Source organism: Echinops telfairi, unplaced genomic scaffold (genome assembly GCF_000313985.2).
Source record: "Echinops telfairi isolate 266 unplaced genomic scaffold, ASM31398v2 ScPeMD7_7420;HRSCAF=8458, whole genome shotgun sequence".
NCBI lineage: Eukaryota > Metazoa > Chordata > Mammalia > Afrosoricida > Tenrecidae > Echinops > Echinops telfairi.
In genome coordinates, this window is record NW_022111320.1 from 38,010,743 (window position 1) to 38,023,321 (window position 12,579).

The 12,579-nt window shown below is 41.0% G+C and overlaps 1 protein-coding gene across 5 annotated transcripts in view; it reads left to right on the forward strand.

Annotated features, from left to right (window-relative positions):
• The window catches only part of ZNF385D (zinc finger protein 385D), an 849,687-nt gene that overhangs the window by 759,283 nt on the left and 77,825 nt on the right, over positions 1–12,579 (forward strand). For all 5 annotated transcript variants that reach the window (XM_045297460.1, XM_045297459.1, XM_045297461.1 and 2 more), the window contains exon 4: positions 4,165–4,327. In XM_045297460.1, the coding sequence (XP_045153395.1) occupies positions 4,165–4,327 (163 nt within the window). The remainder of the gene's footprint in view (positions 1–4,164; positions 4,328–12,579) is intronic.

The window sequence follows — 12,579 nt, forward strand, 5'->3', positions numbered from 1 at the left end:
ATGTACAAATATGCTTGATACAATTGATGGATGGATTGCTACAAGAGCTATAAGATACCCCGATAAAAAGATCTTTTAAAAAATAAAAATATAATGTGGGATTTTAAAATGTGCTGTAATAAAGTAGTACAATTACATATTTAATCCAGAAATCATTCCTGTGAAAAATAATCGAGTGGTTCCCAGATTTCTGAGCACAATTTAATTCAGAGACTGCTGAATGTTGGGAAACAGCCCTGGGGGGTTGGGGGGGGGTATAGTTTGGTGCTGAGTGACATCCTATTGCCTCTCTCCAGAGTGACATCTCTGGCCAACTGCTGCTTCTTAAATCCCTCTCCCAGCAGTATCCACCCTTACCGTAGCTTTGACTACACTCACAGAAAGATGAATTGCCTCTGTAGCATCTGTCTAACCCCAGGAAGGGATCTAAAAGGAGTGAGCTGGGTTTTGTTTCTTTGCACAAGTCCTGATCTCCTGTATCGAGATAGACTTGGAGTTAGGGTATAGATAGGAAGATTAGTCTTTGGAGTTGAAAATAGTTAACACACTGAACTTCTAGTGAGAGGCTGTCGGTTCCTCTTCACTCAGAAGACATGGCCATCTACTGCTGAAAATCACTCCTGGGAAACCTGATGGAGAGCATGTCCACTAGGGATACACAGGGGGTTGACAGGAACAGGAAGCCACTCAATGGTGTGTCAGTCTGGGCAGCCTAGAGAAACAAAATCATAGACACACCTATGTGTATAAGAAAGAGCTTTATATACAAGAGTAGTTGAATATTGAATAAACATCCCAGCCCAGCCCAGATCAAGTCCATAAATCTGATATTAGCCCATATGTCTGATACCAATCTATAAAGTCCTCTTCAGACTCACGAAACACATGCAATGATGCCGAATACAGGAAGATCACAGGCCAGTGGGTGGGAAGCCTTGTGGATCCTGTGGTGGTGGAAGCATCTCTGCACTGGCAGAGATCTGGCTCCATCAGCCTTTCTCCATGTGTCTTCTTCAGAGGGATGTCTCGCAGAGAGTGAGGAGAGAGAAAGAGAGAGAGAGAGAGAGAGTCTCCCGCCTCCAAGGAGGAATTACAGGAGTTCCCAGAGTCCTCAGGAGAAGGCCATGCCAACACTGAGGCCTCATTAACTATATCGTGATTGACAGGCTATATACTCCACCCCTACATCTTAATCTACAATTTGACACCAGATTATGTAACTACCACAAAAAGCAGCCGATTGTTAGTTTTTTTTAGACTGGTTTGAGAATAGACTTTTAAAAATTAGTATTAAAAGCCTGTAATAAGCACTCCGATAAATTCTACAAACATTAAATAGAAGCTGCCAATATAGAAAAACTTAAGTACCCGTATTTTCAGCATGTACCCTCACCCCCAGCCCATCACGGACATTTTAATCGATGTCACATTAATCTCCTCCGCTACCACCATCAGCATTATAATATTGTTGAAATTCTACTTGCCTAGGAAGCCCCGGTGGTGTAGTGGTTATGTGCTGGCCTGCTATCCATCTGGTCGGCATTTCAAAACCACTAGCAGCTCTGTGGGGCAAAAACAGGAGTTTCTCCTGCTGTCCCCAGTTACAGTCTTGGAAAACCACAGGGGTCAGCATCAACTCCATGGCAGGGAGAGGTCTTTTCAGTGCACTGTGGACATGAATGTCTGTGCTTGTCATTTGGGGTTCTTTTGTTGGTGTCGTTCATTTTTCTGGGCTGCTAACTTCAAGGTCAGTGGTTCACACCCACCAAGCAGCTCCTGGGGGAGAGGATGAAGCTGTCTGCTTCTGTAAAGGTTTGTAAGCCCAGGGAGCACTGTGAGGAGCCCTGGTAGTGTGCTTGTGCATTGCACTGGGAACCACAATGTCAGCAGTTTGAAACCACCAGCCACTCCCCAGAAGAAAGATGTGCTTTCCTACTTCCATTAAGACTTTCAGTCTTGGAAACGCACACGGGCCGTTCTGCCCTGTCCTCAAGGCTCCCTGGGAGTCAATCGACCTGATGGTTGGGTTGTAGGAGACCCTGTCTAGGATGGCGACAAGTTGGAATTGGCTTGATGGCAGTGGATATTTTTCCCCATTACTATTGTTTCTAAACCGTTTTTAGTCCTAAGAAGCATTAACAGGATGTTTTGAGACTGTTGTGCAATGAACAATATGTGTGTGCCTGTATTTTGTATTGTCTGTTTTGTTTTTTAAGGTATCGGGTGTCTTAAGTGGACCTCACTAACTTTTAGTCATTTTGTCCCGGCCAGTTTCACACAATTCCTGATCATTTCACTTGTTGCAGAACATTGGCTTAGCTCTATCTGTAAAGAAGAGTGTTGTGTTGAGGTTTGGGCTAAGCTTTCTATTGCTCCATTCTTTTAGGAAAGAAAATCTTGATTTCAAAAAATGAGATCTATCCTTGTGCCTCTAATTGTGTTTCTATAATGTCATAATTGTTTTGAAATACCAGTGAGAAGAATATTTGCTAGGAACCTTAAAAAGGTATATTTTGGAAGTCTAAGCGAAGACAGCATTGTCCATCTAAACCCTGTCTTTGATTGCACACTAGATATAAATCTCTCTGTCCTTTCACGAGCGGTAGAGGTACGGGCAGAGAGTAGGGAGGAATTTGTGTTAGAGGAAAGTATTTAGCCAGCTGCCAGGAAAAGACCCAATATATTGTGATATAAGAGAATAAAGATTTATTTTAATTTTATCTTTTCTGGAGCCCTTGGCCGAAGGTCTGATTTATTAATACAGAGAACAGGGAAGGGAAAAAAACAAACAAATGAGACACAACTGTGGCTACCAAAGTACCATTTTCCAAGTAGAATCAAGCCAATCCAATCAATCGCTGGTTCTTCAATTAACAACAGCATGTCTTAACTTCATATTTTGGCTCACACGATGTCTTTTGATGTTTTGTGTTGTTTGAAACTTGTAACCAATGCATGAGTGTGCTCTCTGTTCAAACTGTTTCTAATATATAATTTTCTTGTCCAGTGTTCTTTCAATAAGGGTACCTGGCCTTTGAGGATATCTTTGTCAGAATGATGCAAATGAAGGTGTGAATTTTCAACTTATTTACTCATTAAACTAAATTATAACACAACATCCCATCCCCTGCACATGTTGTGACAAAGAGAACAATGTGATAATTATTGTTCTCGGAAAATTAAATAAGCAATGGGAAGTGATGGGTAGTCTAACAAGAGTAGTCATGCACTGATATTTCTTCTTTGTGAGGTAGTTTTTTAAAGTTTTTGAATAGAAAATAACAATGGCTATAACAATCTCCTCATTTAGCCCCACAAAGATTTTTTCCCCAAATAAATATGCATTCATAAACATATTTTAATGATAATTTTCCATCTCAATAGGAAAACAGTATTATGAAAATGCATATCACTGTTAAAGAGAAAGACAAATCTCTGGACAGGAAACAGAAGAGTCTCGGCTCCACTAGTTAGTTAAAATACATGGGCCAGGACATGAAAGAGCCCCGTGGTGTAAGATGATACTGCCTAGAATTTTTCAGACTGACCTCTGGAGGAAGCCAGGAAAAGGCAAAACTAAACAAAACAAAACAACAATTCTAACAGCCATGTATGTTCCATTTGGACTTAAGCGGTGCGTTTGCTTTTGAAATCTCCAGCCTCCAGGGTTCCCGCTTCCCTTCTTAGGCGTGAGCTCTTTCTTCTAGACACCTATTGGGGACTCTATTAGGAAGACACACCGAAGAAAGAGAAAACACATTTCCCAAACCCAAAAGGTGAGAGCCGCTCTTTCCCAGGGCCCTCGTTGCCCTTCAGGAGCCCAGCACCTTCTGGGTCAGAACAAAGGCAGTACAGGTGTTGATGCTCATTTCAATCTTTTTATTTTTGAAAATTCCAAAAAGAACATGTCGGTGGGTTAGTGTTCAGCCGCATTTCTCTTCAGCGAAGCAATCGAAGCTTTCTTTCTTCTGTCCGGAGATTTTAGATTTGATTCCCATTGCTTTCTAGCATCATTCTAAATAAAGCCCCCCCACTGTTTGGTCCTGGCCCGGATTAGCTTGAATGGTACCTGCTATTGAAAGGGAGTCTGTATTTACCGTAATACAGAGAATGCCAGTTTAGAAATGAGCCTGATTGCATGGTTCATTTTGTTCTCCTTTGTAGAGCCAGGCTGCGGCCCACTACAAAGGCACGAAACATGCCAAGAAGCTCAAAGCACTGGAAGCCATGAAAAATAAGCAGAAATCTGTCACTGCCAAGGACAGCGCAAAGACTACCTTCACCTCCATCACTACCAATACCATCAATGCCAGCTCTGACAAAACAGGTTAATTGATGATCTTTGTTGTCGTTGTCGTCCTCGTCGTTGTTGAGGGGCTCCCTCCCCTGGCGAACCCCACGTCTGTTTCCTTATGTCCCTGTCACATCCACACACGCTGCTTCATCCATCTGCCTGTGCGGTGGGCATTGTTTCCCCATGTGTCCAGTGTCTCTCCGCGATTATTTTCATGATCAGTTCTGTTGTAGAGTTTGCATTTTGAAAGCGTTCTGTAGCTGTTTCGGAGATAGACAGTGAGCACAGAGCACTGGGAGCCTTGCTCCATCTAACTACGGGTAACGCAACCTTGTCAGAATGTGTCGTTTCTATCCTGGTAGTCAGCGCCTTAGCTTACAGCTGCATGGCAGATTTGATGTAACAGCGAATACACCCCCAAGCAAGCCACATGATCTGAGGAGACCCCAATAAGGGCATTATTGCACACAGGCGCTATTCTCATAAATCGGAAACGCTGCCGTGTTTTAAGTAGTGGCCGTGACTCTGGGCTCGTTATGACTGAGTAACTTTTCCTCTGCACACACAGGTAAGTGTTATTGATACCAATTACTCTTTTTAACGGAGTCTTCACGGTGAAATAATCACCTCTAAATGGCCCCCGGAGACAGCTCCTGAAAATACCCCATTCATTCCGGGCAGAAGAAGCCAGGGGGGTTTCTGAAACTGGCATTTTAAAATATAAGGCCGGTGTTCCTCGAGGTTTACCCAAACGGAAGCCCTGCGTGATTCATGGACGGCCTGTTAATAGATCACATCTCAGCCCAAGCGCCAATGCACACCTGTTGTTCTGCTCTCAGTACAGATGGCAATAGGGAAGAAGCATTTATAGTGTCACCTTTGGGAAAACTTTAGCCAGGATATCTTCTGACCGTGACTGATGAAAACGTGCACTAGTACACCGTGAACAAATAGAACAGGATGAGATGGCTGTGTCACCCATGGCAGTGTCCATTGGCTGGGGAAAGGCTCGTCCAATGGTTTGAGTCGACGCTTGCTCCGCTGTCATTCTGATGGAGGTACTTCTGCTTTCTCTGGATTCCCATAGCACAATTCATGACCTTTATCCAGACCCCACAACATGTGGTATTCCTGGTAGATGTTTCCTTGTCTGCCTCCTGAGAACACTGGGTTCTCTGCGAGTGGGTGTATATTGATCGTCTTTGTGCTGTGACCCCTTGCTCTAGTGTTGTTGAGTAAAGTGTTGGTTGAATGACTGAGCATTCCCTCACCCTTCTAAGCCTCGGAGTCTTCCATGTGTGCGATGCCACACGTGGAGGAGGACCAGCGAAACGTGCTTTTTATATGCCTTTCTTTGATTTCTAGAGCAAGAGTTGGATGATCTCACCCTACTGATTTAAATATGCTAAAACTATAGGAAAAGCATGCATCCTTTCCTCGCTCCCTCCCTTCAGTTTTTGAGTTTATCATGATATGATTTCTTTTTTTCAATTTTTTCCTTCCTTCCTCTCTTCTTCCCCTGGTAGTGCATGCCTTCTTTTGTCTCGATGGCATTGCCTATTCTAGAAAGTTCAAATAAGAGGGATCATACAATAATTGTCTTTTTGGGCCTCACTTATTTCCTGTAATGCTTTCACGGTTCACCCATATCATAGCATCTATCAGACATTCATTTCTCTTTAGGAATAAATAATCCTCCTTCAACTTCAAAAAGTTTGTGGAAAAACTCCATTGTCTTTTAATTCCATTTTACCATGACCTTTTTGAAAACCCTCCCAGTTGTATACTGCACCCTCTTCCCTGGATTCTGCTCCGCCCTCTTGTGGTCCTCCATCATTCCTGTCCCTCAGGCCAGCACCTGTCAACCCTCTAGCGACTAGCCTAGAGTCCAGTCTATTGCTGCATCTTCCTTGCCTTGCCCTTCCTACTTGGTAACTGCCAAAATCTGTTCCTTTTGTATGAAAGCCTTTGCCTTAGGGGTTTTTCGTATCATAGTGGTCTCAGATACCATCTATCCATCTGTGAATGACTAATTTCACTCAGCACAATGTTCTTCGGGTCATGCATGCTACGGGGTGCGTCATGGTTTCATCATGTTTCCCATGACGCAGAGTCTTCTGTCAAGCATACGTGCCAAGGTTTCATGATCCTTTCTCTAACTTGTGGGCGTGTGGGTTGAGGAATCTTCTCTTACAACTGATTAGCTACTTACATCAGATCACAAAATAGAAGGTGATTGAAATTTCTGCAAAACCACTTAGAAAAGTTAACAATGACTTTAACCATCGCAGGAGCAAATTAGTGAATAATAACAAAATGGTTCACTCAGTTTCACCTACAGCTCGTGCTTCCATACCTCAAATTTTCACTTTCTTTTTATTTTTTCTTTTCTTTTATTTTATTTTTTTAAATGACAAAAAAACAAACCCTTGTGTCGAGGCCTGACTTTCAATAGATCGCAGCGAGGGAGCTGCTCTGCTACGTACGAAACCCTGACCCAGAACAGGTCGTCTACGAATGGTTTAGCACCAGGCTCCCCACAAATGTGCAGTGCGTGAAGGGCGAGGGGGCGGCCACCTTTCTGGCCGCGCCCCGTTTCCCAGGACGAGGGGCAAAATTTCACTTTCTTTGGTCCTGTCCATCTCTTTTTGCCAGTTTTGCTGCTCTATGGCATAGTCCTTACTTATTGAATTTTTTGCCAATACCTCAAATTATCAAGTTCAATAAAATTCTCAAATTTACCATCATCCCCAAATTGCTCTTCCTCATGTTACCACTAATAAGGGTTTTACCCTAGAACAGCCAAACCAATGCATTAACCCCAAGTTAGAGACAAAGCACAGGCATCTCTTAGAAGGTGACTCCAGTGAGAAGGCCAATGGTAGCACAGGCTGCCTTCGTGGTATCTTGTTTGAAATCGGAATACTGTACGTTGAAAATATATTCTGATTCTACAATTGTTGTTTGGAATTTATACTTCAGGTAGTCACATACAGATAGATTACATTTACCGGGGTTGAAGGCTAATTATGAGAAACGCTTATTGACCCAGACAAGCTGACAGAACCACATGATTCTTCTAAGTCTTCATCTCAGGATGTCTTTGTTTAGTCACCACATAACAGGAATTCATTTTTGGTCCTAACCACCAAAAAGACCAAATTCACTGCCATTAAGTTGATACCAACTCACAGCAAAGATAAAGCTTCTACTTCCTAGAGTTAGTTCCAGAAACCATTGGCGCAATTCTGTCCTGTCTTATTGTGCTGCTGTGCGTTGGAATCAACTGGAAGACACAGAGTTTCTGAGTTGGCATTTAGTCGGTGGATATTTCTAACTACATTAAACTGAAGAAAAATAACTTGGACTGTAATCATGCCTTATTTTTGTCCCACAAACTCAAAACTCTTTCCCTCGGTCAGCACATCTAATCAGCTACTAGAATTCCCTCACTCAATCGTCCAACATGTTTTACATTATTATACATTGTTATGCACTTACCTGGGCCTTGTAGCCTCACAACTTGCTTGTACAGTGGCCTTAGCCAACATGCAAGTTCAGGTACCTCCATTCTTGTTCATTGACTAGCCTATCCTTCATTCTAAAATCCATTTGCACTACACATAGATCATATTATGTCCTCATGCAGCAACCTTCAATGTACCTTTATACTGTGCTGGACTACATGGCCTTCCATGGTTTAACCTCTACCTCCGTTTCCAAACTTCTCGACCACTGCTCACCTGTAGTTCTTCTCACTGAAGATATTTCTTATTTTCCCACCTTCTGTCTGCTCCTACATCTCTCTTAAAAGTCCACACGGCTCGCTTTTCTCTTCTTGCAGCTCATGAGATTGACCATGAACTTGTAGCCTTACAACTCTTAACCAATTTTTCTTAGACTATAACCTTTCCAGGTCTTTATCTTCGTCCCACTGTTGGGTGACACACTCCTTGCGAGTTCATATGCATCCTTTTTTCTTTCTTTACAAAATTTTTTATACAAAAGACAATAAGTGATTCATTCTGTAACTGGAAAAGGTGAGTTTTGTGACGTTGGTTCTGAATTGAAGCACAGAAAAGCTTTAGACATTTGTATGTGTGTATAAATGATTTCACACAAGAAGCGTGGCTCTTGTTAATCGAAGAAATACTATGGTATTGTTCACTGAATTCTAGAAGTGCAAGTTTTCATAAAGGTTATCAAGACTAACACCTACAGCTTTGTTAAGAATCTCTAGCTGCGCCGATAAAGAATAGTTGACATTTCTATGGCCCTTTGGTAACTATCAATCAGGAGTTAATTAGCCTATTGAGTGTATAGATTTATCTTAGTCATCTAATTGGTAAAATGTCTGAGAACATTGCTCCCTTCCATGTTCTATTACTTAACTCCCTTTAGTTATCTGGGTACTGTGAATATATTTATCAAATGAAACTACTAAAGTACAATTGATACTTGCACTTTTCCCTCGTGTGATTCAATGCTCTTTGTATCTACCTACTTTTAAAATGTTAATAGAAAATAGCAGCTCAGGGATGCTCTACTCATCTGACTCAAAGGTTTCAAGAGAGAAATGATTTGACTCTGTTGTTGAGAAAGTCTCCGAATGCAAAGGAGTAATTTATTTGGCATGGATTAATAATTATTTGTCAAATTTTACATTATTTTTCAAAAGATTTAGAGTGATAGAAAAGGGCAAAAGAATCAGGGAACAATAGAACTGCCAGGGAGTTAGACAATTTCAAGGTCACCAAGTCTACACACTCTCTTTTATTATGTGCTACTCTCCCTGGCCGGCTGTGTGTATCGGGCCCAATGGACAGAAAAGCTCTGTGCAGCCATCTCTTCTCATTCGAATTCAGAGCAAGCCAGAGAACAAAAGTGATCCACTGGCCATACAGGTGGTAGAAGAATAGATTAAAAGAAAACAATATCATTTAGAAAACAGGCAAGCCCTTCTCAGTGGACTAAAAGTAGAAATTAGCTTTTATTTCCATATTTCCATACAGATGGTAGGAGGACCGTGATTTTCTTGACCTTTATTTTTAAAAAAGTGTCAAATACTGAAATTATAATGAAAGATTTCAGGCATCAGAAAAGCATGTGTACTTTTTGTATATGTATGATATATTGGTATATTTATTTGACTATGGGTTTCAAAAGGCTCATGGAAAAATTCCATTATCTCGTAAATCCATTTTTCCATGATTTTTGAATCCTCACTCAGGTATTTTTATATATAGCATGCATAGTGTGCATCTATATGTTTATATATACAATGTGTGTGTATATAGACAGATAGATAGAACTAGTTTCTATAAAACCTGATTTGTTCAACCCTATGTGCATAAGAATGAAGTACTGCATAGACCTGTTCTATCCTCATAATTGTTGTAAAGTTTTGAGCACCCTCTTCTAGCCACTGCCCCAGTCTATTATGTTGAAGATATTCCTTTCTTTGCTGACCTTATACCAAGCATGGCATCCTCCTCAAGAGATAGGTCCCTTCTAATAACATACTCAAAATCTCGACATCTTTTCTTCTGTGGAACATTCTGGCTATGTGGTATATTTAATCTTTTAAACATTAGGGGATCACACAATTCTTACCACAATCCATACATACATCAATTGTGTAAAGCACGTTTGTACATTCTTTGCCCTCAACTTTCTCAAAACATTTGCTCTCCACTTGCTCCTTCATGAACTCTTGATAATTTATAAATTATTTTGTAATATCTTGCACTGTCTGATGTCTCCCTTCCCCCACTTTTCTGTTGTCTGTCCCCCAGGGAGAAGGTTTTATGTAGATCCTTGTAATTGTTTCCCCCTTTCCAACACACCCTCCCAGTATTGCCACTTTCACCACTGGTCCTGAAGGGATCATTTGTCCTGGATTCCCTGTGTTTCCAGTTCCTATCTGTACCAGTGCACAACCTCTGGTCTAGCCAGATTTGTAAGGTAGAATTTGGATCATGATAGTGAGGGGTGGGAGGCAGCATTGAGGAACTAGAGGAAAGTTGTATGTGTCATTGTTGCTACCCTGCACCCTGACTGGCTCTTCTCCTCCCCACAACCCTTCAGAAAGGGGATGTCCAATCAAAGGCATCAATTCTGCTCCAGCTTTCATTATTCACTGTCTAGCTTTCATATACATAGAAGATGATTGAAAATACCATGACTTGAATCAAGTGCACCTCATTCTCAAAATGACATATATGTTTTATTATTAATATTTTAAGCAGGTTTTTTGCCACAGATTTGGCCAAAGTAATATGTTGTTTAATTTTCTGACTTCTGCTTCCACGAGCTGTGATTGTGGATCCAAATAAAATGAAATTCATGACAACTTACGTCTTTTCTACCTATGATCATATTGCTTTATGGTAAAGTGGTGAAAATTTTTGTTTGTTTTTTATTTTAAATACAATCCATACTGAAGGCTAGACTCCCATAGCTCCATCAGCAAACAATTTGATGATGAGTCTGCCTCCGATCCTGATGCTTTGTCCTTCTTACTACAGTCTAGCATCTTGGATTATTTTCTCATCCTCCTGATTGAATAAGTATGGTGGAAGGATACAGCTGTCCCCAAAATGTGAGTGCTTCAGATACCCTGTCACTAGTAAGCAAATTCACAAGGCACAGGAAAAGGAGAATAAATGTATTTATTGAACACTAATTTCAAAAAAACGGGCCCTGTTGGCTACGTGGGCTACGCACTGCTACCCACAAGGTCCAGAGTTTGAACCCACAAGCTGCTGCACAGCTGGAGGAAGAGGTGGTCTCCTCTGGTAAAGGCCTAAAGTCTCTGAAACCCAAAGGGGCAGGCCTTTCCTGTCCTACAGAGTCACTGTAAGGCAGAATCTACTCAGTAAATGGCAGTGAGTGTTTTGTTTGTTTTTAATATACAATGAGACAGATTGGATCTGTCTCTCTAAGCAACGTGTCAAGAGCTGTTTTATAGCCAAGGCTGGGGGAGAGAAATTAAGCTTGATTGTTTTATGTGTTTGGTGGGGCGTGTCCACATAGCAGCAACTGGGACTGTTAGTGAATGAGGCCCGTTCTTCAAATGGAGGTGTGGTAATATATAACTTGTAAAGGGAAGCGTCTAAGGTTTCTCAATTTATCATGCATTCTAATCCCAGTGGAATTCTGGAGCCTAGTATGGCATTAAGAGCCCTTGTGGCATAGTGGTTACACATTGGACTGTTAACCTCAAGGTCAGCAGTTCAAAACCACCGGGGACTCCTCAGGAGAAAGAGCAGGTGTTCTACTCCAGTAAAGAATTACAGACTTGAAAACCCATAGTGTCCTATAGGGCCACTATGGGTTGGAATTGACTCAACGGCAGTGCGTGAGTGAGTAGAGCGTTACAAAACCTGAAGTACGCCCTTCCTGATTTTAACCCAGGCAGTATACCCTTGTTCGGTTTGAACTACTGCTTCTTGGTCTATATAGAAGATACACATGAGCACAATGGAGTGTTGTGGAATTAGCATTCTTTGCAAGGATATCTAAATTTGGTAAGATCCATGCTGCCAAATGCTGTTATACAATCAATAAAGCACAAATAAAGTATATTTAGTTTTCTCTGCTTTCAGCCAAGATCCATTTGACATCAGCAGTAGTATAACTTGTTCCACAGGCCCTTGTGAATCTGACTTGAATTGTATGCGTTTCTTCATCAATGTAGAGATACAATGACTTTGGAATGGTCTTCAGTAAAATTTTATTTGCATATGATATTAATGATGTTTGATAATATTCTCATTCCATTGGGTCACTTTTGTTTAGAATGAGCACAAATATGGACCTCTTCCAGCCAGTAAGCCAGGTAACTGTCTTCCAATATTCTTGCCATAGTTGAATGAATGTGTCCAGCATTATAACCACTTATTGAAGTGTTTGAATCTGTATTTTCTCAGTACCTGGTGTCTTCAGTGAAGCTTGGACTCCTTCCTTTAATAAGATCAGTTTATATGATTAGAAACTATTTCCTAAAATGATTGAAAGTCATCCAATTCTTTTTGGTACCAAGATTCTATATTCCTTCATTCTTCTTTTGACACTTCCTCTCATCATTCTTTTTTTTTTTCTTTTTCCCCCTTTGCACAAAGAATTTTTCAGTATTGCAACTCAAGGGATCAAGACTTGAAATTTTCTTCAGTTCTTCCAGTTTGAGAAATGCTCAATCTGTTCTACCCTTTTAGGATTTCTAATTCTAGTCTTTGCATATAGCATTACAATATTTTACTTTGAAATCTTCTCTTCAACTATTC